At 32.1% G+C, this 26,127-nt stretch overlaps 5 protein-coding genes and 1 long non-coding RNA gene across 13 annotated transcripts in view; 3 read left to right on the top strand and 3 right to left on the bottom strand.

Annotated features, from left to right (window-relative positions):
- Positions 1-1,832: 1,832 nt before the first annotated feature.
- On the bottom strand, positions 1,833-5,561 carry LOC105674641 (uncharacterized). The gene is made up of 6 exons (XR_010890169.1): positions 5,150-5,561; positions 4,677-4,731; positions 4,211-4,259; positions 3,741-3,795; positions 3,108-3,297; positions 1,833-1,980 (listed from the first exon to the last, which is right to left on the bottom strand). It is a non-coding gene; the product is annotated as an uncharacterized lncRNA (long non-coding RNA).
- Positions 5,562-5,694: 133 nt separating this feature from the next.
- LOC105674514 (uncharacterized) lies at positions 5,695-6,688 on the top strand. The gene is made up of 3 exons (XM_012370881.2): positions 5,695-5,904; positions 6,238-6,367; positions 6,457-6,688. The coding sequence occupies exons 1-3, from the start codon at positions 5,696-5,698 to the stop codon at positions 6,532-6,534; spliced, it is 417 nt and encodes a 138-aa protein (XP_012226304.2). The 5' UTR covers position 5,695; the 3' UTR covers positions 6,535-6,688.
- A 186-nt stretch (positions 6,689-6,874) lies between these two features.
- On the bottom strand, positions 6,875-13,632 carry LOC105674482 (retinaldehyde dehydrogenase 3). Of its 4 annotated transcripts, none has more exons than XM_012370820.2 (11): positions 13,503-13,632; positions 10,706-10,815; positions 10,296-10,412; positions 9,992-10,096; positions 9,025-9,126; positions 8,794-8,959; positions 8,083-8,387; positions 7,906-8,008; positions 7,303-7,810; positions 7,143-7,217; positions 6,875-7,071 (listed from the first exon to the last, which is right to left on the bottom strand). In XM_012370820.2, exons 3-11 carry the CDS (start codon positions 10,326-10,328, stop codon positions 7,002-7,004), a joined length of 1,467 nt encoding a protein of 488 aa, XP_012226243.1. In that variant the 5' UTR covers positions 10,329-10,412; positions 10,706-10,815; positions 13,503-13,632; the 3' UTR covers positions 6,875-7,001. The 4 variants fall into 4 exon arrangements, with proteins under 4 accessions (XP_012226243.1, XP_012226260.1, XP_067210910.1 ...); XM_012370837.2 differs by having other exon boundaries at positions 10,711-10,815; XM_067354809.1 differs by lacking the exon at positions 13,503-13,632 and adding an exon at positions 11,082-11,101.
- Tektin-A (Tektin A) lies at positions 11,775-14,765 on the top strand. Of its 2 annotated transcripts, XM_012370909.2 has the most exons (7): positions 11,776-12,316; positions 12,516-12,808; positions 12,986-13,295; positions 13,371-13,585; positions 13,818-14,040; positions 14,122-14,276; positions 14,367-14,765. In XM_012370909.2, the coding sequence occupies exons 1-7, from the start codon at positions 12,254-12,256 to the stop codon at positions 14,578-14,580; spliced, it is 1,473 nt and encodes a 490-aa protein (XP_012226332.2). In that variant the 5' UTR covers positions 11,776-12,253; the 3' UTR covers positions 14,581-14,765. The 2 variants fall into 2 exon arrangements, with proteins under 2 accessions (XP_067210904.1, XP_012226332.2); XM_067354803.1 differs by having other exon boundaries at positions 11,775-12,316; positions 12,986-13,585.
- Positions 14,766-15,608: 843 nt separating this feature from the next.
- Positions 15,609-22,576, top strand: LOC136999889 (dynein light chain Tctex-type protein 2B-like). 3 transcript variants are annotated; one of them, XR_010890161.1, is made up of 5 exons: positions 15,609-15,972; positions 16,145-16,278; positions 16,388-16,458; positions 22,083-22,300; positions 22,396-22,576. XR_010890161.1 is itself a non-coding variant. In XM_067354830.1 (4 exons), the coding sequence occupies exons 1-4, from the start codon at positions 15,809-15,811 to the stop codon at positions 16,661-16,663; spliced, it is 417 nt and encodes a 138-aa protein (XP_067210931.1). In that variant the 5' UTR covers positions 15,609-15,808; the 3' UTR covers positions 16,664-16,913. The 3 variants fall into 3 exon arrangements, 2 of the variants coding, with proteins under 2 accessions (XP_067210931.1, XP_067210930.1); XM_067354830.1 differs by lacking the exons at positions 22,083-22,300; positions 22,396-22,576 and adding an exon at positions 16,616-16,913; XM_067354829.1 differs by lacking the exons at positions 22,083-22,300; positions 22,396-22,576 and adding an exon at positions 16,616-16,913 and having other exon boundaries at positions 16,388-16,521.
- LOC105674464 (uncharacterized) overlaps positions 16,711-26,127 on the bottom strand; it is a 42,215-nt gene continuing 32,798 nt past the window's right edge. For both annotated transcript variants that reach the window (XM_012370794.2, XM_012370785.2), the window contains exons 2-11: positions 24,840-24,988; positions 24,284-24,413; positions 24,054-24,171; positions 21,555-21,633; positions 20,183-20,234; positions 19,619-19,730; positions 19,459-19,546; positions 18,471-19,369; positions 18,198-18,401; positions 16,711-18,088 (exon numbers count right to left, since the gene is read on the bottom strand). In XM_012370794.2, the coding sequence (XP_012226217.1) occupies positions 17,954-18,088; positions 18,198-18,401; positions 18,471-19,369; positions 19,459-19,546; positions 19,619-19,730; positions 20,183-20,234; positions 21,555-21,633; positions 24,054-24,171; positions 24,284-24,413; positions 24,840-24,957 (1,935 nt within the window). In that variant the 5' untranslated portion in view covers positions 24,958-24,988 and the 3' untranslated portion in view covers positions 16,711-17,953. The remainder of the gene's footprint in view (positions 18,089-18,197; positions 18,402-18,470; positions 19,370-19,458; positions 19,547-19,618; positions 19,731-20,182; positions 20,235-21,554; positions 21,634-24,053; positions 24,172-24,283; positions 24,414-24,839; positions 24,989-26,127) is intronic.

The following is a 26,127-nucleotide window of genomic DNA, read 5'->3' as shown; positions in this document are numbered from 1 at the left end:
TTAATTCACGTTTTATATTATATTTGTTTTATATTACTGTTATATTACTGATTTTTTTCTTACTAAGTTTATTACTGAGTTCTATATTACTGATATTATTTAGGACTTTATTAATTATTCGCAAAAAATTGCTTATAACTCAAAAATTAATATTTCAACAGATTCACTAAGCTGACTCCCAATTAGCTAATACAGTATATAATGTACGATGTAAAAATATAAATGTTTATTCTCTGATAAACAATTTAATTTCCTTATCTTGTTTTATGCATAATAATACAAATAATAATAAAAATAATAATTTTCTCTGACGTTTTTGTTGAAAGAGAATTAATTTCTAATTTATAAAAATTCTGTTCATAATAATTGCAGAAGAGCAGTGTAAAATGAAATAATTTGTATGAGATAAGAAAATCTGATATAAATGATATATTTCTAACATGTGTATTACTTTCAAATCTTAATTCTTCTTTAAAGTTGCATAATATATTTTTTATAATAAAATATAATTTCCTAAATTCCTTTTATCAAAAATTGAAATATATTATTAAGTCAGAATTATATCATTTATATTAGTCCTTTTTATGTCATACAGAATAATTTATTTCATATCTAATTTCTACAATCATTAGAAGCATAATGTTTATAAATTAGAAATTAAATCTTTCTTAACAAAATATAAAAAAAATTATTATATTATTATCTATATTGTTATACGTAAATAAAATAAAAAAATTAGATTTCATCATAAAAATAAACATACATATTTCTTTAAATTTATATAATACTGATTTTGTTTAATTTAATTATATTTTTATCATCTTTAATATTTCAGTGAAATAAGATAATGTGAAAAATCCACAAAACTAATCATGAAAATAATTAAATTAATTTGTGCTTGCATATCACCATATAAATAAGTGTTTTAGAAGTAACCATAATATTCAATATCACATATATAAATCACATGAATATATAACTTGTAACAAGATATAATTTTTTATATAAATCATGTACCGTCAGCAGTACATGTCTCAACAAATGTATTACAATAACTGAAAGCAAATATAGCACAAGCAGATTGATAGATAAGCTCACGGATGTTATAACATATTACATAATATTATAAAAAGTTTTATATGAAATAGTATTATTTTTTTATCTTTTCTTCCATTAAAAAGACACAATAATGTTTCATTAACTGAAATTTATACTATTTTATTCTATGTATTTCTCTGTGAAAATAATTTTGTTCCGGGTTACACGGGTGTTTCGTATCTACGGTTAAGAGTTCATTCGTCGAAGAAAGATACTGGACGACGGCCTCTATAAAACATATTATTAGATACGACCGGGGGTCACGTTATGGCTAAAACACCAATGCGAGGTAAGTCTCAGGAGGGTTGCTACCGGGGACCAAATGCCTTACTGCAGCTTGTAAAAGTGTCTGCTCGGCCAATAGCAACGAGAGCCACGACGCTCCCCTAACATACTAGAGCGTACCTTCGCTCCCCGAGCTTCAGTCATACCGCGAATAATGGCGAACATTCCGCGGCTGATATACTTCTACGACTTCCGTCGAATGTTAAGCTGCCGTAAATTAATCTCGTAAAAAAAAAAACGGAAAGAAAAGGACGACCCTGCAGTTTTTTTACCGCTTAAATACGTTATCTCGAAAATATAATTTATCCCGGTATAAAATATATTACTTTGGGAATTGTACATATTAAAATGAAAGAACATGCGTCATTCTGCTTGCACGGTTTCAGTTATGTAAATAATATGTATGTACTCACGAGAATGTTACCAATCTCCCTGTTACCATTCTCTCAATTGTTGTCACCGATGTTATTTTCTAGCAAAGATTATGTGGCAGAGATTATGCGGCGAAGATTATGCGGCAAAGATCATGCGGCTAAGATTATGCAGTAAAAATAATGCAGCCAAATTATGCAGCGAATATCATGTAGCGATTATAATCTGTAATCAATAATTACATAATTGTAAATTTATATTATAATAAACATTCAATTAACGTTGAAATATTCTTAGTAAAAAAAAAGATATCTAACATAAGTGTTTTAACACTCAATAAAAACAAATATTCGATATACTTTTTTGACACTATCAATAATAGTATCGATAAACTTTTCAATATTTGATATATTTTTTTATTTATTTTTAAATCTTTGAATATTCTAAATTACTCTTTCTATTTAACACTCTACTATAACACTCCTCTGAGTACAATTTTAATCAAATTTGCAGTTTAAACACATAATTTTTTAGATAAGTCTAAAGAAAAATTAACAAACAGTTAAATTTTTTTGTTCTTATAATGTAGTACAATGTATCATAATCATAAATAATATCTCAACTTAAAATTATTCTTAAATGTTTTTTTAAAAGTATTCTAGACATTAAATATCAATTAGTTTATTCTAATTCGCTTTTATCAAATACAAAAACTGCAAAATAATGATACAAAAATATTCATTCATCTATTACTTATCTATTACATACAACTGCTAATCTATTTAAACTTTTTAAATTTTTAAATTTTAAATTTCTACACCAACTCAATCTAAATTCAGTGATGACAATAAATAATATATAAATATTAAAAATGCATAGAAAAGACAGTATATACACTAATGACAATACAAAATATATGCAACAACAAATATTGGCAAAATCAACACAAGCAAAAATAATTTAAAAAAACATTAAACAATAAAAAATAAGCAATTGCTAACATAAATAGAAAGATTTCAATAATAGTAAATATAAGAAATAATATTATATCATAAAATTCTCAAAAATTAAAAAACAACACCTTACACATCACAAATATAAAAAATATATTATTGTAAATAAAAAAAAAACCATAATTATATTAGAGTTAAGAAATATGGCTGACGATAATATAATAAATATATAAACAATAATTATACAAATTAACTCAACAAATAAAATGTTCAGATATAACTCTGATACAATTTAATATATTTCAGCACATAATTTTAGAAACTGATAGGATTGCATTATCATTACATAAAACAAAATAATTCAATCAGCAGCATATTACAAAATATATAGGTACGTACTTGGCAATGATCTAGCACTCTTTGGCACCATTGTTGTACTTTGGCAAGGAAATAACCTGCTCTATGGGACGACGGCTTTAATCGATTTTCAGCGCTCCAAGCAGATTACCAATTTCAAAATCGTAATTGCTTGATACTTGATAATGATCACGCTCCTTGCTCCGTCGTTGTACTTTGATAAGAATATAACCTGCAATATACAATAAAACAATGATATAGTGATACAATGATACGGTTTTGATCAACTTCATGTGCACAAAACGAACCGTCAACTTAAAAATCGCAATTACACACGATACGTAAAGAATCACGACAAATATCGGACTTTATACGAAAAATATCCGCGGAAATCTTTTATGCGCGAGATACTTTTACGACAATAATCGCGGGAAATGCGAAACGGTTTGAATGCGACACTACTGACGCAGCGGTATGTTCTGAAATTAATTATGATACTGGACACATACATCGAAACGTGATCGAAGCATTAACTAATAAATTTGCATAATGTAATTTAAAAAAATTTAATATCTTTCAGCACGTCTTTTTGAAATTGGCGGAATTACCAATCAATATTTCAAACAAAATCATTTAATTATCGCAATTTATTATACAATAAAGATATATACGTACTTGACAACAATCTTATACTCCTTGCACCGCCGTTGTACTTTGATGAGAAAATGATCTGCAACATACGACGGCTTTGATCGAATTCATGTGCACTAAAGGGACCGTCAGCTTCGAAATCGTGATTACATACAACACGCAAAGAATCATAACAAATAGCGGACTTTATACGAAAAATATCCGCGGAAATCTTTCATGCGCGAGATACTTTTACGACAATAATCGCGGGAAACGCGAAACGGGTTGAATGCGACACTACTGACGCCGCGGTATGTTCTGAAATTAATTATGGTACTAGATACATACATCGAAATGCGATCGAAGCATTTAACCAATAAATTTGTATAATGTAATTTTTTAAAATTTAATACTTTTCAGCACATCTTTTTGAAATTGGCGGAATTGCCAATCAATATTTTAAATAAAATCATTTAATTATCGCAATTTATGATACAATAAAGATATATACGTACTTGACAATACCTTCCTTGCACCGCCGTTGTACTTTGAAGAGAAAATGACCTGCAACATACGATGACGGCTTTGATCGAATTCATGTGCACGAAAAGAACCGTCAGCTTCGGAATCGCAATTACACACAACACGTAAAGAATCATAACAAATAGCGGACTTTATACGAAAAATATCCGCGGAAATCTTTCATGCACGAGATACTTTTACGACAATAATCGCGGGAAACGCGAAACGGTTTGAATGCGACACTACTGACGCCGCGGTGTGTTCAGAAATTAATTTTGATACTGGACACATACATCGAAACGCGATCGAAGCATTAACCAATAAATTTGCATAATGTAATTTTAAAAAATTTAATACCTTTCAGCACATCTTTCTGAAATTGGCGGAATTGCCAATCAATATTCTAAACAAAATCATTTAATTATCGCAATTTATTATACAATAAAGATATATACGTACTTGACAACAATCTCACACTCCTTGCACCACCGTTGTACTTTGATGACAAAATGACCTGCAACATATGATGACGGCTTTGATCGAATTCATGTGCACTAAAGGGACCATCAGCTTCGGAATCGTGATTACATACAACACGCAAAGAATCATAACAAATAGCGGACTTTATACGAAAAATATCCGCGGAAATCTTTCATGCGCGAAATACTTTTACGACAATAATCGCGAAAAACGCGAAACGGTTTGAATGCGACACTACTGACGCCACGGTATGTTCTGAAATTAATTGCGATACTAGCTACATACATCGAAACTCAATCGAAGTACTTAACCAATAAATTTGCAGAATGTAATTTTAAAAAATTTAATACTTTTCAGTATATCTTTCTGAAATGGGCGGAATTGTCAATCAATATTCTAAATAAAATCATTTAATCATTGCAATTTATTATACAATAAAGATATATATGTACCTGACAATAATCACACACCCTTGCATCGTTATTGAACTTTGACGAGAAAATGACCTGCAGCACATAACAGCTTTGATTGAATTCATGTGCACGAAACAGACTGTCTGGTTTAAGTCCGCGATTACATCCGGCACGTAAAGAATCACGACAAACACCAGACTGCTTACGAAAAACATTCACGGAAGTTTTCGTGCGCGATATTCTTTTACGACAGAATTGCGGAAAACTCAGAGTGGTTTGAATGTGGCTTACTTGCTTATTGGCACATTTGAACGAGATTGAACGTTATTCGTAATTTATCAAAAAGCAATATTATAATTATAAAAACAAAAATAAAGTTTAATTTTTTATTTAATATATGTTAAAATAATTAAAATGGATATTTAATTATAATTCTTTATTTTATATGATTATTGAATTAGTTAATTAGTCTTATGTATTATTCATATTCTTATGCATATGTTATACTTATTCATGTTGTATGGATATGCTCTTAGTTTTGGGTGTAAAAAGTGTAATGTAGTGCATATAAAAAGATCAAACTTGATGTCTTCTGCATCATGCGCAGTGTGCAGCAACAGTAATGTCAAGTTGTATCAAACTTGGTTAAGTTTGATACAAGTTTCATGGGAAAGTAAGACTTTATTTTCAACAATGATAACTTCACGAGGACTCGGTTTATTAAAAATTGCCTATAGAAGTAGTCAAAACAAAGTTGCTGCAACAAATTTGAGGCCTGTTAGATTAAGTCATGAGTAAGTAAAGTTATTATGTAACTCATTGTTATAGGTTATGTTGTGTAGTGTTTTATTATTCTTTAAAACATATGTTAAATAAGAACAAATAAGTGCATCTTATATTATTATATGCAAAATATATTTTATATTGTTATATGTTTATGCTATTTTGCTCGCATGAAAAAATTTATGAAAACTTATATTGTTTAATCATTTGTAATGGTATGTACCTGTTGTGTGTGAATAATTTTTACACATGTTAACATAATTTATATAAAAATAGCTTTTTGCTATATAATAGATCTTATCTTTTAATATTTGCTGTAATCTATTAATGTGTTTTATTATTAGCCATTATCATGGATCTTATCGTGAAGTTCCACCAGAAGAAAAAAAATGGGTAATTGGGGCTGAAATTTTTGGTGGCATATTGTGGTGGTGGGTGTTATGGCATTTCTGGCATGACTTTGGCCATATTGTTGTAAGTATCAAATAATTTTACATATAAGATTTGTTTCTGCATAATTTTCTGTTATTATACAACTGTTTTGTTATATTTTTTATATATAGGGAGAATTTCCATATCCAGACCCATCCAAGTGGACAGATGAAGAATTAGGCATACTACCAGATGATGCTGATGAGTGACTCTAATAAGTGACTCGCATGTTATAGTTAATTGTACAAAAGTGTTACATGAAGGTAAAATATATCTATCCTTATATATATCAAAATAAGAGTTTACAAAAAAAAATTTCGATATTCACAATAGAATAAATGTATAATACTTGTGGAAACTTAAGACATGATTTTTTTTATTTCCTTCTTTTTAAAGAAAAAAATAAAGCAAGAGAAACAGATACAGAAAAAGAGAATCTTACATATTATGTTACATTTATTTAAATTTCTCAACATATATTATGTATATTATTTATATATGGCATATATTGTGTTTTTAATTTTCTCAGGTTAATATTATTCCAATAAATTATTGCATATATCATTTTATTACAAGTCAGTTACAAAAGTTTCATGTACAAAACATTTGTAAGCATAGAAATTCAGATCAAATATAATCTTGAGGTTTCATGTATAATCTTGAGATATAACAAATATTAATTTGATTTTGTGACATTGATAGAAACCGTTTTGATCTCAAGATATTCGTTCAAACCTTCTTCTCCTCTGAAAAAAATAATGGACGTAATATAATACACTGTTAAAACATCAATACAGCTTAATTAGTTATAACTTACAGTTCGCGTCCTATGCCAGATTGTTTAAATCCACCAAATGGTGTTTGGGGTGTGACAGCATCATAACAATTTACCCTGGAAATTATTAACATAATATAATTACATATGACCATATGATAAATTATTATTATGTAGGCTTCATGAAGTTATCTATACTTACCATACACTGCCCGCCTCTACAGCTTGGGCAAATTCCAAAGCTTTATTAATGTTTTTAGTAATTACACCAGAAGCAAGACCGTAATTAGTGCGATTAGCACGCTCAATTACTTCATCCATAGTATCAAATTTCAAAATTGCTTGCACCGGACCAAAAATTTCTTCTTTGGCAATTTTCATTTCGTCGGTTACGTTAGAAAAAACTGTAGGCTGTACGAAGTATCCAGTATCACCATGGCGAATTCCACCAGCTTGCACAACAGCACCCTGCTGTTTGCCCGAATTGATTAAGCCAATAACTTTGTCTAACATCTCTTGGTCAATCTGTGGGCCTTGGTCCGTTTTGGAATCGAATGGATCTCCCACTTTTCTATTAAGCGCCAGTTGTTTAGCCTGCTTTACAAATTCATCATATATCTTAGAGTGTACAAATGTACGCGATCCCGCGCAACAATTTTGTCCATGATTTCCAAATATCGCATTGTGCGCGATTCCTGCAGCTTCCTTCACTATAAATATTAATAACACAAATAAATTAAGATATAATTGATCAAATAATGATACGATTAAATAAAGGTGCAAAATCACTCTTACAGCAACGTACCATCAGCATCATCAAAAATAACGAGAGGGCTTTTGCCACCTAATTCGAGACTGACACGCTTAAGATTGCTCTTAGCAGAAGCTGCCATTACGGCATGTCCGACCTACAAGAAATATAATTTATTTATATTGATTATGTATGATTGTATTTAATAAGTATTTATTTCAATGAATATACCTCGGTGGATCCAGTAAAAGCAACTTTATTAATTTCTGGATGCTCAGCAATAGCTGCGCCAGCAGTTGGACCATAGCCTGGAATAATATTTACGACACCTGCTGGAAATCCTGCCTCCTTAGCAAGAGCGGCTGCATAAAGTGCGGACAAAGGAGTTTGCTCTGCTGGCTTTAATACCAAAGTGCATCCAGTAGCCAAAGCAGGACCCCATTTCCAAACTAACATCAAGAAAGGATAATTCCAAGGAATGATTTGTCCCACAACGCCAACTGGTTCTTTTCGCGTGAATGTAACACTGGTATCGCCTATTTAAAACATAAATAAATTTGCTTATCGTCATTTAATTTATAACTCATATTTTATCTATCAAATAAATAAACTAAAAAATAATAATTAATGTGTAAAACGTAATAAAACAATACTATCTACTCTCACGTATAATTTAATGATAATTTATAATGTCAATAATTTATATGAAAAGATAATAAAAGTACAAACAAAATGATAAAAATTATATTATCTTTTATAGTCACAAAAATACACATACAGAGATAATTCATGACGTATATAATCTATGTGAAAAGATGATAAAGGTATAAATAAAATGATAAAAATGACATTATCTTTTCTAATCACAAATATGCACATACAGAGATAATTCTCCATGAATAACAAGAGTTTGAAAAACAAATGAAAATGAAAAACAATTACCTGTTGGAATAGTGCTCCCCTGTATTTTATCACACCAGCCCGCGTAATAACGGAGAGTAGCGACAGATGCTTGTACATCTTCAACAGCACTTGCATAAGTTTTTCCATTATCAAGAGTTTCGAGAGTTGCAATATACTCTAAATCACGCGTAACAAGATCTGCAAACTGTACTTCTATTTAACATACAAATATTTACATTAACCAAGACAAACTCAGTTGAACAATTTTACCTTATGCATCAGTTGCCCACGGATGTACGGATTCATTTTACGCCATTTCGAATTTCTATTAAAGGCACGTTTAGCAGCCTCCACTGCTTTGTCTACATCGGCCTAAAAAGAAAAAAAATTTACTCTTAAACTATAGAAAGTAATTTCTTATTTAATTTTTTCTCCCATTGTTTTGTAAGACCACATAAATCATTAAATAAAACTACATTTAATATCAATTCGGTATGTACAAGCATGTTGTGTAAATGCAAATTTATGAATATTTTATTAACCATTAGAAAAGGAAATACGATTTTAGTAATAATATAACCAATATGCACAATTATATAAGCGCAAACGGTTATCATCCTTGTTCTGTATGTATAAATTACGTTTTATAATTTTAAACACACATATTAATTCATAGCAGAAATTCAAGAGATTTTAAAACTGATTATGAATTATATACATTGAATTATATACATAAAATATATAGATTGAAATAAATTGACCTTGTTAAAGTGTTGAAAACAATTTTATTTTAATTTCGACACAAGTGATTTACTTCTATTTACTTTCATTTATCATATGAAGTGTGGAATCTTTTCATTCTGTCTTTATACATATGATTCACATGTTTCATCTTTTATAGCTGTTAAATGAAGTAAAGAAATTCCGAGATAAAAGAATATTATATGAATATCAGTGTATCATTATATCATTATATCAACATAAAAATAAAAATCAAAGAAAAATACATATAGCTCTAATATGTTAACACATCTGTGAACATACTGTAGATATTAAATAATGTAATTTTTATAGATTATAGATTATTAGAAAATATCTTTGATTATCTATTTTATGGTACTTGAAATCAAGCAAGTCACTTTTGTCATTAAAAAGCTGAAAATAGTTTCTTGAGCAATATTAATTTTTTAATCTATATCGATTAAACATTTTTTCACTGAATGTTTCTAAATTTTACCTTGTCTCCTTCAGCGATCTCAGCGATGACTTTACCATTGGAAGGATTTACTGTGGAAAATTTACGGCCGCTTACAGCATCCACAAATTCATTGTCAATGAAAAGCTATAAACAGTATATAATGTGAATAACGAGGTGAATATAACTCGCAGAAAAATTAAAAAATTACAATAAGATGAAATATTGTCAAATTCTATTGTTCCCTTGCATTTTAATTTTAATTTTACTAGTATTTTATATATTCAATTAAAAGATAATATCGTTATGTATTTTCTTTAAAGTAATATCCTTGTATTTTATTTACCTGAGTGTACTTGATTTGCACTTGCTTTGCCATCTTCTCAGCAACGTCCGCACTCGGCAACGGTCAACAAATAAATGCCTCAGAATTGAGCAGCGTTATATCCAACCGTCGTCCCTACTATCAAGGTTTATTAAGAGATTATTTCTGACATATGATAAGCGCCCCTCTATGTATCTTTCTCAGATATATAATTCAGATATGTAACTAACTGTTTGGACAAAATTACATCATTATATTAAAATCCAAAATGTTAATTTAACATAGTAAATATTCACAAAGTTGAGATATTGCACAAACAAGTGCACAAACAACATTCAGTAAATTTTGCTTTGCAAATGTATTTAAATAGAACGAACTATTTATAATTTTCGTTATTTTTATTTAAAAAAAAAAATTTTTTTTTCTATTACCTTACGTTTTATTTATATTTTTCTTGTAACTAGTTGCATATATGTCAATTATACTTCTCAAATTCCAGGAAAGTAGATGCTTCTTCGTTGTCTCACAATTTTTCTCAGTCCTGCAATATAATATTCATTTATTAATTAAATTGTGAGAAATTGATCTATAATTAGAATGATACACAGTTTGCATACAACAAATAATTATTCTATACAGAGAGTTTCTATGTACAGAGAATTTCTATGACACTATACTCAAGTTCTCCCTACTATTCCTAAAAGATTCATGAATCTATTTTGGTATAATAGAGCTAGTAATCGTAGTAGTTAGCTCTGCCTTCTCTTAAATTATCTGCTATTTAATCACATCACAATTGCTAATTACCGAAAATTACTAAATTATATCTTTCAGAATTATGAACTCTCAGGTCTTTATCACACACTTGAAGTTATCAAGAAAATAGATATTAAGTAACAAGATTACAAATCAATCCAACTCGGTGCAATCTCTGTGTTGGTAAAAAGATGTTTGGGATGGGGAATCTTCGCGCATGCCCCAGGTTTGATAGGATAACGTTAGGTCATCAATATTTTCGTATACAAGTCGTCTAAAAGAATTTACGTGAATAGCAACATTATCTTTTAATAAACATTTAATCGATACGTAATTTTATATCATTTTGTATTAATAACATATTACGTAGTCATGGAAATTTTTTAACTTTACTGCCTGAGAACTTTATATCAAGAATATTTTGTATCCAACAAAATAAAAGCTATTTTATTTGCGATAACAAAATTTTGCTTGATAAAATTTTGCTATAAGAATTTTTTAAATACATTATTTGTCAATAATTAGCTTAATCAACATGATGTTTGTGCAATTATATATAAAAGTTATTTAGTAATTTCCAAAATGTACTTCAAATATTTCTAAAAATACTTCATATATCCCTCCCTCCTTTCTTAATAATTTATTAATATTAATTACTTTTTATGCTTGAAAATTTGTCTCAACTGTTGTAGATAGTCTATTATTAACGAAATTGTCGATAGAAGTGATATATTCTATTGCAAAGCAAAGTTATGTTATTATGAATTAAAATTAGTCAATTATTGTACTTTTTAATATCTATTCCAAGGTATTTACGTTTATTTGCAAATGCGAAGTGCATTATCGCTTGATTAACCGCGACAGATATATAAATATCTCGAAGTTAGTCACTTTGCGTGTCTTTTTGAAAAAATCATAACCTTGACAGAAAGGAATAGAATAGGTTGAAATTTGAAAATATCACCCCAAGTATCCCATTATACAAGGAAATGAAACGATTCATTCTTCCCGTGTATTAAATCAATACACCAGGTTTCCGTAGCATATCTACGGGCAACTGCTTAAATCACGGAAATATATATTTTACTGTTCACGAACGTGCAAGTCAAATATACCTTATATATTCAAGTGTACTTTTAAAATTCAAGTTGTAGCAAACTAATATACGTTCGTATTGTAATGTGTGTTTAACTGTATTTAATTTTGTGATTCTATTTGATAAAATGTCTCTTTGTGAACATGATTGTACAGTTGAAACCACACAGAATGATTTACAACAAGCTGCGGTAAGTTGTTTTTAGATTATTTTACCAACGCTATGTCCAATTAATGTATAAAGTTCAAATCTTAAAAAAACTATACTGCACTATAGAACTAATAGAAAACAATCTAAATCAAGTACTATTTATCTGTACAAATTTTTTACTCTCACACTTTATATCATTCTATGCAATCGATTTTTATCCTCCACAAATTTTGAAGTAGGACACGCAATTATGCCCTGCGATGGAACACAGAAATGATTGCGGAGATAATGTCGAAAAACCTCCACCCTACTTTCCTCAGCTCGAAGATGAATATCCGCCAAAGCCTGAAGACTCAATGGAATCGCCTGGTCCTTGGGCAACGGGCAGAGTAACCCGTTCTTTAAAAAGTGGGATTACAGGTTTGAGACCTGTTGCAGATCGATATTCCATCACTCGCTATGGACCGAGTGAATGGCGAGCGCATAATTTGAGTATCTTTCAGCACTCAAATGAGAAAATCTGTGATGCTCAGTACGTAATTCGACACGAATGCTGTGTGATATATAAATCGCAATTATTTGGAGAATTATATTTTTTCAAATAACTTGTAATCTGTAATTTTTAAAAAGCACAAATTTCACACTGTTTATAGCCAAAACCAAAAGTATTAAAAGTTAAATATTTATTATCTGAGTGTACTTTCTCTAGAATCACAGCCACTAACGCAAAACAATGCGTGAGCCAAATGTATGCAGAAGCCGATAAATCGCAATTAGAGACTACGGAACATTTAAAGACACGGGCCAAAGTAGTATATCGTTGGAAGGCAGAATTAGAATATGCGATTACTATCATCGTGGAAGAGATAAGATTGTTGGAGGCTGAACATCGTCGTGTAGAGCGATCTTTGTCGATATTAACCATACCTACATCTATTGCAAGTGAATTTCTCCAATTACGTTCTTCTCGTTTGGAATCAGATCTTGTTCGTGATGATGTCGAAGAGCAACTTACGAAGGTTTATTTCCGATTAATTTATCAATACAATATTGTTAATTATCTCTTTACGTCTCAGTTCGAGTTACAATTTCAGGAAATAGCTCTTTGTTCTAAAGTACGAGATTTGCTAAATAAAACTCATCAGCAAATTGAGATACAAATGGTCGAATTAAAAACTGTCAAAGCGCGGATGGAAAGTGATTGGTCTGATAAAATTCATACTTACAATATAGATTCCGTATGTGTGAATTTATCAAATGATTCTCCACTTCTGTTATGGAAAGCTGGAGCTACGAGATTTCCGGCCGAGTGAGTTTGCTGCATCATTTTATATATGCTGAGCTAATAAAAGAACTCTGTAAAAGGAAAACTTTTAATCAACATAAGAAGTAGCGATAATAATAAGCAGTAATAACATATGGATAAATCAGTGTAACTGTTGATTTTTGCTAGGAATATGATTTCGCTTTTAGTTTCAAGCTTATGATGTAAACAGTTTATATAATCTACATTTTTTTTCTTTTTCCCTTTTTTGCATTAGTCAATCAACTCCTACGAGTTATGAGAACTTTACGCAAGAAACACTAGCTGCCGCCGAGACTGCTAGACAAAAATCAATCAACCTTAGATCAACTTTGAACAGAATATATGTTAATTCCATTAAAGATTTACGTAATCAAGCAACACATGTTGACATTGCACTCGCAGAAAACGTGAAACTTACACAAGATTGTCTTCGGCAATTAGAAACGGAATTACTTCGTGTAAGATAAAAATATAACAAAACATGCAAAACATACATAACAATGGAAAAACAAAAAAAACTAAAAAATATTTACTTTTAGTGCTTGGATGAATTGGCAAGCACAGAAAAACTGATTCAGGAATTACGAGTTTCCACAAAAGGGTTGAATAATGCCATGAAATTAGCACAAACAAGATTGGATAATAGAATGAATCGATGCAATGTTGAAAGTTGTCGAGATACACCTCAATTTGCGTAAGTCACTAAAAAAAAAAATTACTTATCAAATATTAATGTATTATTAGCAAATATAAGCAACAAATAAATAAAAAAACTTATTTTTAGCCTTATTGAAGAAGTAAAATCTCTTGAAGAACGCACCTCTACTATATTGGCAGAATTAAAACATGCTGAGGAATCTCAAGCAGAATTAGTCAAGGCAAGAGGCAATCTTGAACATGAAATAATGGTAAAACGAAAGACTTTGTATATAGACAAAGACCGAGGTCAACTACTGCGTTCATTCTTTCCTTCTGCCACAACCTTATCTGGATTTTAATAAATTAAATACACGTACAATTTCTCTATAATTATTCAAAGTTGAATATATTAATTTTTTTTTTATTTATCTACTTTATAAGTATATCTCAAAACAATACATACCATATAAATTGTATGGTGATAACATCTTTATGCATACAGTTTGTACAGGATCATCCAATATATTTCTTCCTTTAAACAAGACACCAATGTTTCAAGATTATTCATCTTCAAATCATAATTCTTTTCACAATCTTGCAATTTTCTTGCACTGTGAATTAATACAAGATATGACATTGATATAATTATCTATAGTTTTTTGCGGTGAATAAACATCACTGGTACAGTCAGCAGTCATATTTTGGATTGTTTATATCTGTTTTGTAGTAATTTTCTCAAGATATTCCCTGCACAAATAACAAAATTAAGCCATAACATATATGATATATAATTATAAATGATATGTAATATCAAGTTGTAATTATGTTGTTTTTGATTTTACTAGTTTATTCACTCCACTAGATGTAGTCATGTCAAAAATACAGTGTTACTTCTTTATTAGTACTTAAGTCAACAATATTTGTTTCTAAAGCTATATTTTTGTCAAATTTTCATTAATAATGTTTGTAATCTTTGTGAAGTCTTAGAATATGCCTTCTACATATATAACAATAATATCAAAAATTACATGTAACATATACTGTGATTATTCATTATGTTATATATTGTACTTGTCAACATCCACTATTCAACTTCGTTTACCTCTAATATGTAAAATTCTGATATTTTCTTCAAGAACACTTTTTTAGGATACTGAAGATTTTTTTAAGTAAACCCTTGACTATTTGTTTCGTAGACTGTGGAAATAAGTCACTATCTCAGTGATACCAGATTTGAGACGCAAACAGCAGGTAGCATAAGTGGAGGGAATACTGCACTATGCACAAGTCACGTACATGTAAAAAATTTTATCCAGCCAAATGGTTTGAGTCTTAGCTAAAAAATGGTTTGAGTCTTGGCTAAAAATGGTTTGAATCTTGGTTAAAAATGGTTTGAATCTTGGTTAAAAATGCTCTGTGATCAGCTGATATATACATAAGTGTATATAATAATAATATATGTATATCGTTATGCGTTGCTAATGGTGCTTTGTTGGTAAACAATTTCGAACGGATAACTATAACATCAATAGTATGGTGATTGACAAGAGAGATTTGACAAGAGTTAATAAGTAAAATCAATTATAAATGGCAGAAGCAAAGCGAATATCTACAAAACATAACCCGGTGCAAGAAACAGCGGATATAGCGCAGGAGGAGGAAAGAAAGGATGTAAATTTGGAAGTTCTCGAAGATGTTGAGGAAGCAAGTCAGCAACCAGTGTATCAAATTCGGCCACATCTATATGAAAAGTAAGTCGATTTATCTAACATTTGTGTAAGTTTTGCAAGTATTGAGAAAACTAGTTAAATAATTATAAGATAAAACAATTCATTTTTATGTTAATATAAAACTGATTGATGTAGCTGATAGTTTTTTACAATGCAATTTGATAATATTAAAATTAAAATATTTTTAACACAGGTTTAAACCTCTAAGCGCAAAAGAGATAATACATGATGTATTGTTTGATCAACTTGCCACAAAGTCATACGATGCTCAGGCAGCTGCTCAGTGGACCAAAGATATAGCAGATATTATTGAAAGAAAAATAAAAGGTAATGCTTATATTTCTAGACATGTTCACATAATTTAATTTCATATTAATTATTATTGTAAAGTGCTATAGTGCGTAATTATATAATATTCATATTTTGATATTTACAGAATTACAGTTTAAAAGATATAAATATATTGTCAATGTGGTTTTGGGCCAACAGCATGGTGCTGGTGTAAAAGTAGGTACAAGATGCATTTGGGATGCAGAAGCTGATACATATGCTTACGATAGTTTTATCAATGTAAGAAAGAGAAATTTTATAACTGTTTTTCATATAATCTTTGGATATTTCATTTCTATTTATTTTTTCTGAGCTAATTGCATGTTGTTTTCAGGATACTATATTCTGCGTGGCCATAGTGTATGCAATTTATTTTTATTAAGACTTTTCATGGAAAAAATATGGATAAAGCGCATGAAAGAAAAAATATTCTTTAGAAACATCAGCAAATTTATTAAAGTGCAACCTCGTATTATCATATATTAACACATATGCACACATATTATATATGTTACAACATGACATAATTTTTACAAGTCTTGAAAAGGATGAAACACCAGCTTGTTTGATGATAGTTAATATAACCATTTATTACAATTAAACAGAATAGAGTTATTTGTATCCACATACAATGCAATGTGCATGATTGTGTTTGCAGTGATATTTTTCCACTTACATATTTCTTTATATACTAAAATTATTATAGCACCATAATTCACGGTAATATAGTATAATTAAGAAACATATCCTATTTGTTACAATATTTTATGTCATGATTTGCGCTTTTATATATTTTTAACAAGTCACTTTCTAAAGAGGTATTTAATTACAAGATGATTTGTATATATGTGTAAATTCAGAATACCTAAAAAAATAACATTAATTATTTATTTATTAATTATAACAGATTTACTATTTTGCAAAATATAAACATTAATTTTATTATTTGATTTAAGTAATCAATTGTACACCAATGTACAATTCACATTTGCAGAACAGCAGGCGATATAAATAAAAGTACAAAAGTATATTTATGAACAAGAATTCTAATTTATTAAGATATTTTATTATATGGAGACTATTAATTAATTTTATTATTTAGTTTGTTTATAAATGTGCAATAATAAACTTGAGAAATTTACAGAAACATTACATATGATATTTCGTATTAAGGATTTAGTTTTAATGTATGTCATATTGCAGCATATTTTAAAAAATCTTAATTTGTCTGAAAGACGATACTTATAACAATAAAGATAAAATAAATAGCTCAGAGAAATAAGTATTTTTGTTCATCTATAAATACATTAACGAAGCATATTAACAATGTTCTCTTTTATAACATATATGACAGTATGATTTATTTTGATTACTCATTTAATGTTATATAAATGATCATTCGTGTGTTAAATGTTAACACACATATATATATATAGATTTCTTTTAGCTGCACTTCTCGCATTTCAAACGATATATATGTGTATGTTCAAATCTTGAAGAGAAAAAAATACGAAGTGTATAGCATGACCCAACATCAATTGCATATTTTTGCATTTATACTTTCTTTAATTTGATCTCTTAAAGTTCCTCAGGCTATGTTTCTTTTTGATTGTATCGTGACATTAAATCGCGTTATGTGCTTGATTATATAATATATTAATGCAAGAATAAGTTACATAATGACACATGGCAATGCGCAGCATAACGGCAGACAAACTGGAACAACAGCACCACCTTTGCTGGTTTTGGTTTTGCTTTTGCTAGAAGCTTCGTATTCGTATTTTCCGCTAGCCTTTTGCCATCCTCCCTGAAAAATTTATAATTAATTCAGTCGAGAAAACTGTTTCAGAGATAAACGGGTGTTTCGTCTTGAATTAGAGTTCTATATATTTAAATTTCATTGAAAAATGACTTACACTAGATTGTGACGCGGCTGCGCTAGCTTCCTCCTTTCTGGTGAATTCCGCCGAGCCAGGAGGATAATAGACCGGTGGTCCAGCCACATTCTTGCTTTTGACTTTCGGTGGCGTATGCGGAAGAAAATCAACTTCCTTCTTCTTGGCTGGCGCTTCTTTTTTATACCGGCGTTCTTGCTTGTCTATATCTTCTAATACTTCTCGCTGAACAAATGAAACGATATGTATATGGAATCCTTATCGCACCAATAATGCATATATTATTACTTTTACCTCAGAGTCAGAGAACGAAGCCATAAGATCCTCCAGTTTTGTCGGTGGTCCTTCGCCATTGGTGGTTGGCTTCGCCGAATACACTTGAACACTAGTTGGAAATGGTCTCGGCAGAAGAACCTCATGATCGTCTGCGTTTTTGTTCGGCGGTACTGTTGTCGTAGTATTCGAGAACTTGTAGATCGTTGTATTAGATTGCGGCGGTGTACCCTGCTGCGAGTAATAGTGCGTCCTGATCGGGGGGTCCGGTTTATCAGGCGGATAACGTCCGCTGGACGGCGATCTACCAGGTCTGTATTCCTCGATCCGATTAACGGTCCTGGTGTGCTCAACGGTGGGTGCTTGATTTTGGTATATGACAGTGCTTCCAGAATAATCCGGACGATCGCTCGGACCGTGGCCATTAGGATAATTACCGTCGGCCTGGTAATACTTCTCGGTCACGGTAGTTTTTGTTTCCAGATTTGTCGGCGGTGGACCAGTGCGATAAGACTGCGTCGGTGTACCGCCTCCAAGATAATCTTCGCGATAGAATTTTGCCTCCTTGTGAAAGGTTGTGGTCTTCTCGGTGACATCGGTTGACGGGCTGCTGTATCTTGGTGTACCTCCCGGTGCATTCTCTGTCACCTGGTAGGTGACTGTTTTGTCTGTAGTGGAGGTGCCGCTGGTTCTTGGCAAGGTATACGTGATCGTATGATCGCCGGGCAGCACAACGTTCCCTGGCACATTGCCACCTGGTAGATACGTCCCCGGCGCTCCCGGTAGCTCGTAGGTGTACGTCTTGATCGTGGTGGTTACCTTTGTGTTCGGACCGGGCGCCAGATTGATCGGTATCGCTGGAGTTGGCGACTGGACCGGTACGTACTCGATGGTTTTGTACTCTTGAGGAGCGTTCGTACCTTGAAAAACGGAAGATCATCGATGTTTATTCTGAATGATAAGATTAGAAATATAATTGAAATTTTGTATAATTTTGTAAATTACATACTAGTTTCGTGAATGTATTTGACATCCCTTTGAGTCCCTGGCAAAGGGGAAGTTTGTTTCGAGCGAGACGTGGAGCTGTCGCTGTAGACCTAAATACATATGATTGTATTATTAATGTTAATAATACAGTTTTAATCAATATCAATAACAAAATTACTCACCAGTTCTCTGTTAACCGCTGATTTTTTAATAATCGGTTCTGATATTGGGCTTTGAAACGAATAGGTCATTGGATTTTTAGTCTCTTCGTAAGATCTTTCATGGATGTCCTCACTGCAAAGTATGAATTTTTTTATGTTTATATATTTCATAATTTTTGCATTTATAAAAATAATTACTAATAATTTAACATTGATAAAAACTAGAATATTGTACATGCTGCTTTCCAGTGTCTAAAATTGAATAAAATATACATTTTAACATTCTAAGCCATTTTACAATTTTACATTAATAGATTTTTATCAATTATTTTTATATTTATAACATAATTAATATAAAAATGATTCATTCGTAATAAAAAGAATAATATCTAATTATTCTAAAAAATTGTATTATATATAATTATTCTATAAAAATTAAATTAATAAACTGTCTTCGAATACATGAATTAAAAACGATGACAAAGTATGAATTTCTATTTTAGTGAGAAATAGAACGAGTTGTCTGGCATTCATTCAGAAAACCGGTGATATTTTGAGACTTATGATACAGAACTATGTACTAACATCAAGGGCGCGCCAGTGAGAGGCTGTTTGCTTTCTGATATGGTCCACGAATCTGAAACAATAAATCATAGTATGCTATCATGGCGATTATCAAAAGCGTAATAATACTCGGAAGAACAACGTAATAAAGTTCATTTTAAATAACTATCAATTTCAATTCATGCTGAAGAAAATAAAGCGCTATGTGACGGTGATTTATATTATTGATTTCGATCTCACGAGATTCATAAAATCATAATGCCAACTATTTTAACAATGATTTTTATTGGCTGGTCCGCGCCAGCAATTGTCCGCACAACTGTGGCCTACGAATACCCTCAATTGCTAAACCGTTGACCAACGGTCCTTGCTCTTCCAGCAGTCGTAGCTTGCGTCTGTCTTTTACTATCTCTACTTCCTCCGCGATCCTTCTCTCTTACCGTCCCTTCTTTCTTTTGGGAGAGCAACGGAGATACGAGGAAATCGGGTCAGTCTTCTGCTATAAACGGCCCTAATATGGCTACACTTGTGTGTTACGCGTGACCGCAAAGAACATGAGCTACGACCGTACGCTGTCGTCCCTGCCAAATACAGAGACACACAGGGAAAGCTTCCTCGTCTTCAATGTGCTTCAATGTGCTTACAGTGAAGATGAATAAAAAATTATAAAAAATTATTCCAAAGTATATACGTTTGAAAATTTTTAATAAGTTTTATGAAAATTAAAGAGGATTTTTTTTTATCGAACTTTACCTTCTGTTCATTCTCTTTCAAGAACGTGCGATATTCATGTTCTCCATGCGATCTTGCCAATAATTTTCGCGCGATAAAACTAGAATCGCGCTGAAGATGCATCGCCCTTAGCGCAAAATAGCGTGAAAATCTGATCTGCTCTTCTCTCTTTCTCTCTCTCTCTCTCTCTCTCTCTCTCTCTCTCTGTCTTGATTTTTTTTCATTATCAATTAACCGTAAACCAGCAAGGCCGTCACACGCCTTAAAAGGTGCGACATGAGTAACCGGCTCTCTTACCTTCCATGATCGCTTCACGTCCGTGCTATTCGCCGCGACCCCGCAGCGCGACCGAGGTGTTACCTGTCTCGGTAATTCAAGGAATCCGATCTTTGATACAACGATAATACGTTACTCTACGGGACCGCATAGCGTAGTACATAAACAGCAATACTACATATACTATAGCATAGCTATTCATGAATAATTTAATTTCTAATTTACAAAACTAAATTTTTAATTTATAATTTAATTTTAATATATAAATTTAATTAAATATTAATTACTATATAGTATTAATTTAATTTAATATATAAATTTATATAATTTATATATATGTTATCTAAAATTTATAATATAATGCAAGTATTAATGATTTTCTCACCTGGTTTTCCGTCCAAGTCCTTGTTGTACTGATAAGACACTTGCTTGTACGCTATCGTTTTACTTTGACCGGGTTGGACCTGCAAATGCAAAAAGAAAATATATATCTCGAGGCAGAAGCTCACATCATATACATAGGCATTCAGGTCATCCGTTTTTGTACGCGGCATCGATCCAATCGTAACAAATTAGTGCGAGCAACGCGTGGGCAGTGTCAGCACCGGACTCTCCTTATAAGACTCTGATTACGACTGTCCCACGTGTGAAGCATGGGCGGATCCGTAACAACATGTGAATTCCGTAGAACGACTCACGGCCGCTGATTGTTTCAGCTGCAAAGTGCAGCTGTGAAGTAAAATATCACGAACAATTTTATTTTTTTAGCAATTTTTAAACATACAATCTATACGCGCATTGCATTACTTTTGTACGATTGAATTATAAAAAATATCTCTATAAAAAATATATGAATAATATACATGTGGGAACTTTATAGATTATTTCACTACATCACATTCCTGCGTTCCAGATGATGATAGGCAGCGTCGTTTAAAGATCTTAGAGCCCGTTAGCTCGAAGTTATATCCGGCTAATGCAAGGAGTCCGAGCAAACCAATTTATTTTCATTGAACGTCGGATCAAGCCGTACGATCGGCGAACGCTGCAATTACCGCAGCCTCAGTTACACGCAAGAGTGATCCTATGCCTCTCCATGATTTTCTAATGTCTAATATATCGTGTAAAATGGTAACAATATTACTACAATTACAAGACTGTCCTGAAACACTTTTATCGGGAAGTAATCGTTTTGATGCATTTCTTTATTTTTTCTCTCTTTCTAGAATGCAAGATCGGCCCAAAGAACGCACAAGAAATATTTCATTGTTCTTGTCAGTAAATTACAAGCGTTTAAGAGAAAGAAGAGTCACGCCCAATCGTACACTTGTCAAATCGTATTTTTTATAATTATCACGAAAGGTTTATACACATACAATCACGTGTAATAAATTAATTATACTAGTTGTTTTAGATTTGATTTATTTTCAATATCTTTACTAATTTTTATAGTGTCATAAAAATTTAAAGTTTATATCAGCATTTTATTCTGTCCATTTACTAAAGTATTTGTCGAAGTTGAAGGCCAAAGAGCAACGGATGAATGCGAAAGGTAAGGAGCGGCATAATTGCCGCTATCAGACGATCGTGATTTGGCTTCTCCCGATGAGCCTAGTTAGCCGTATGGACAACCGTTATAGTGAAATTACACGATCCACGAATCTGTTTTTATTTCACGTTAGATCTACGCTCGAAAATGCGACGAGGTGCGATGATTACTTCCTTTGATTTCAAGTATAAAAATGATCTCACTTTATTTCTCGCGGTCTCTCTAATGCTGCGAAAGAACAGCATTAAGCATTCGCATCGTTCCATCGGTACTTGCCCCTCGGGCAAACATATGAACGATGCAATCTGCGTGCTGCATAATTGGAACTGCTGCGTCCGGCGGGACGCATAAAACCCGGCGGGTGTTAATATGGAAATGATTACTCCGCATCTAACAATCTTCTGTACTTAATTTGCGTAGCACGAGAATCAAGTATTGCAGATTGTCTATTAATAACAATCTTTGATAAATATGAGAGATTCACGATATAATTCGCTAATCGATATTATCGATTTTCTATTGATTTTTTACTGATCCATTTTTTTGTCATATAATTTTAAATCAATTAAAGTAAAATGAAGATCTTTTCTAATAATTTTTACGACAATTTTATGAACTGTATGTTGATTCAATAACATAATTTATGTCACTCGAACTTTTATTTCTTGCTCGTTTAAGCCGGTTATCGAGAATTTTTATTATTACTATCAAGTAGCCACACTCAATTAACGTCAGATGATCAAAATCATCATTTTCTGTGCAACAGCACATTCAGTAATCTCGGTAAGGGCGCATGATGGTATGTGAAACTAGTTTCTTGCATGCATTAATCACAGTGCGCATTTTTTTGTGCAAGAACCAGCACCGTCGGGCGTCCACGCAATTTCATCCGTGTTGAGATTATCGTTCTTCCCTGTTTCTCGATTTTATCCCCAGGCTAATATCCACTCTTAAAAGCGTGAAAAAAGAGATACTATAACTCATATTGCTTTAGATTTAATTTTTATCCGTTTTATGATCTTTCAAGTAATTGAGGACGTTTATTTCCTTGATAAGTGACTACGTTGATAACAAATGAGACGTACTCAACAATACAACAGTAATGAAAAGTACCGTAATTGTAAAACTTTTCGGAGATTTATCTGTACAATAGTTTGCCAAAAATAAAATTTCGAAAATCTGATATTATGCTCGATCCGCTTCGCAAAGCACAATTCACAAAATATTTTTGCCCAAAATAAAGTTACAACGCTTTTAATTGCACGAATAGATTGCTGAATGCTAAGTATATAAGATTTCTGTAGAATATTATTTCTTTTCAGTTTGGAGACTCACATTTTGCAGCTCCGCGTCGAGAAATTCTAGTCCTGGAATACCGCTTGTCGTGCCGGTTGGACCGCTACTAACAAATTTTTCAGTGGTTGTCACCTTCGAACGAGTTGGAGACATCGGCCTGGACAATAAATTTGAATGTAAATAATTTTTCATATATATTATAGAATATTATTGAACACAAAACAAAATTATTTCGCATTATCATGACTTGAAGACTTTCGTTTCCTCACCTGCCCTCGGATATCACCCTGGTGGAATTGGCAGGCACTCGATATTCGATAACTTGGGGTGAGTGCGTTCTGTCTCGACTAGGAGTGGCACTTCTCGAGACGCTTGTCTGCAGGTCCTCGAGAAGTGCGTCTGAAAGAGCCAAATGAACCAATTTAACACGTTGTCCACGCTATTTCAACGATCATGCCATTTTGAAGAATGGGGTCGAGAAAGCGAATCCAAGTATAGGATGTTTCAAAATTTACATGCGCCCTTTTAATGACAAATTTTCAGAACAATTTAGAGAATCGAATTTTCTCACAGCAAAAATATCAAGTTACAAGTCCGAATTACAAGCGATTGAAAAACTAAATTTTAAAGAAACAAATCAAATTAAAACAAATAGAATCATATTCTTTATTAAATAAATATATATATATACATACATTACTTATTTAAAAATTTTCAAGAGAATATCGTGAAAAAGATCGGATTCGTGTCGCGTAAAAGAAAGGTGTGAAAAGGAATAACGGATAGATAGGGTTACATGTGCTGGTGGCACATTTAATGGTTTACCTAAGTTGTTTTCGAGACTGTTGGCCGCGCCGTCTCTCTGGCCAGATATAGGACCGCCATGACTCACGATCTTCCTGCTGGTGTGCGTCGCCGTCCGCTCCCTCACAGATGCTGACATTGTGTTCCTCTCGAGCCCTGCCTCACGAAATCTGCAACGAGTAACATAGAGACTAAACTGATTGCCCTGATTAATTGTCCTGATTAATTTCAGTGTCATCTGTCATCAATTAGTTTCATTGTGAACGTTCATCGAGTTTATCAGATCTTGGGATCTTGCAGCTCGTTAAGTAACTGGAACGATAGTCTGGACGGATATTTCTCGCTGCAACGCACTACATATATAGCCCGGAGTTATAAATAGAATTGATATTAGGATTTGTGTGCGGATCTCTGCATCCATGGACTTTCGCAGAAACTTTCGTACTCGAAGCCGGTTTACGGCTCGCGCAACAGTCGTGACCAGAGCGACCACTTTTAGGTTCGAGTGGGTGTAGGTTCCGTCGCGCATGCAAGTTTTTTACCTTAATCGTAAAAGCAGTTTCTCAACATGCCATAGGCTGTTTGGCAAAATATGTTGAGAGAGAGAAAAAAAATGTACGGAAATTTAAATCATTTCGCGCTGATAAATTCTCCGTGTTATTAAATATCATTACGTTAGGAAATTATGATGTGAGGTATGATATAAAATTCCGCAGAACCAGTTTAGCACATAAGACTCGAAAAAAAAGCTGAGCAATGTCTGGAAGAGCTAAATCAGCGGAAATGTCAAATGGACTTATATTTATTCCGGAGGAGGTACCAATACGAATGAGGCCAGGGGGCCAAGGAGGCCTTCCAAGAATCGGCAGCTAAAGAGGTACGCATTCATATGATCGCCTCTAAAACCTCGAAACGAGATGGTTCCTGGAACTCGTTACCAACTGTTGAATGCGAGCGTAGGTTGATGATATATTACTTAATCGTGATACGAGAAAAAAGAAAGGGGCTTCGATCCAAATTTGGCAGTGACAGATGACTCTTATTAAAGGCAAATTTGGGCGAATTGGACCAAGGCTGGATGGATGCAGATCAAGGTCAATTAGGGTATTGTACGCGCCTTCATAATGAATGTCGTCGCCTTGATTATGATTTACGTGTTGTTAATGACACCGCATTTGAGACCTGTACACACACTTATCAAAATCTCCATAAAAGGCAGTTTACTCCTAACGAAGACATGTTAAGAATGAGACATAAACTATTTCTAGCAGTTAACAAAGTAAATATTTTTCATAACATCGCCAATACA

The sequence above is a fragment of the Linepithema humile genome, chromosome 5, assembly GCF_040581485.1.
Source record: "Linepithema humile isolate Giens D197 chromosome 5, Lhum_UNIL_v1.0, whole genome shotgun sequence".
NCBI classification, from domain to species: domain Eukaryota; kingdom Metazoa; phylum Arthropoda; class Insecta; order Hymenoptera; family Formicidae; genus Linepithema; species Linepithema humile.
Note: the sequence above shows the minus strand (reverse complement) of the source record. Positions and strands in the feature narration are given on the sequence as shown.

Excerpts from the sequence above, each read along its gene's own strand:
- LOC105674514 (XM_012370881.2), top strand. The coding sequence starts at position 5,696 with ATGTCTTCTGCATCATGCGCAGTGTGCAGCAACAGTAATGTCAAGTTG. Across the intron at positions 5,905-6,237 it reads CCTGTTAGATTAAGTCATGA|CCATTATCATGGATCTTATC; the intron begins GTAAGTAAAGTT and ends TTTTATTATTAG. Across the intron at positions 6,368-6,456 it reads ATGACTTTGGCCATATTGTT|GGAGAATTTCCATATCCAGA; the intron begins GTAAGTATCAAA and ends TTTTATATATAG.
- LOC105674482 (XM_012370820.2), bottom strand. The coding sequence starts at position 10,328 with ATGGCAAAGCAAGTGCAAATCAAGTACACTCAG. Across the intron at positions 9,127-9,991 it reads AGATCGCTGAAGGAGACAAG|GCCGATGTAGACAAAGCAGT; the intron begins GTAAAATTTAGA and ends TTTTCTTTTTAG. Across the intron at positions 8,009-8,082 it reads CTTTTACTGGATCCACCGAG|GTCGGACATGCCGTAATGGC; the intron begins GTATATTCATTG and ends TATTTCTTGTAG.
- Tektin-A (XM_067354803.1), top strand. The coding sequence starts at position 12,254 with ATGTCTCTTTGTGAACATGATTGTACAGTTGAAACCACACAGAATGAT. Across the intron at positions 13,586-13,817 it reads GCTACGAGATTTCCGGCCGA|TCAATCAACTCCTACGAGTT; the intron begins GTGAGTTTGCTG and ends TTTTTGCATTAG. Across the intron at positions 14,041-14,121 it reads TAGAAACGGAATTACTTCGT|TGCTTGGATGAATTGGCAAG; the intron begins GTAAGATAAAAA and ends ATTTACTTTTAG.
- LOC136999889 (XM_067354829.1), top strand. The coding sequence starts at position 15,809 with ATGGCAGAAGCAAAGCGAATATCTACAAAACATAACCCGGTGCAAGAA. Across the intron at positions 16,279-16,387 it reads TATTGAAAGAAAAATAAAAG|AATTACAGTTTAAAAGATAT; the intron begins GTAATGCTTATA and ends TGATATTTACAG. Across the intron at positions 16,522-16,615 it reads CTTACGATAGTTTTATCAAT|GATACTATATTCTGCGTGGC; the intron begins GTAAGAAAGAGA and ends TGTTGTTTTCAG.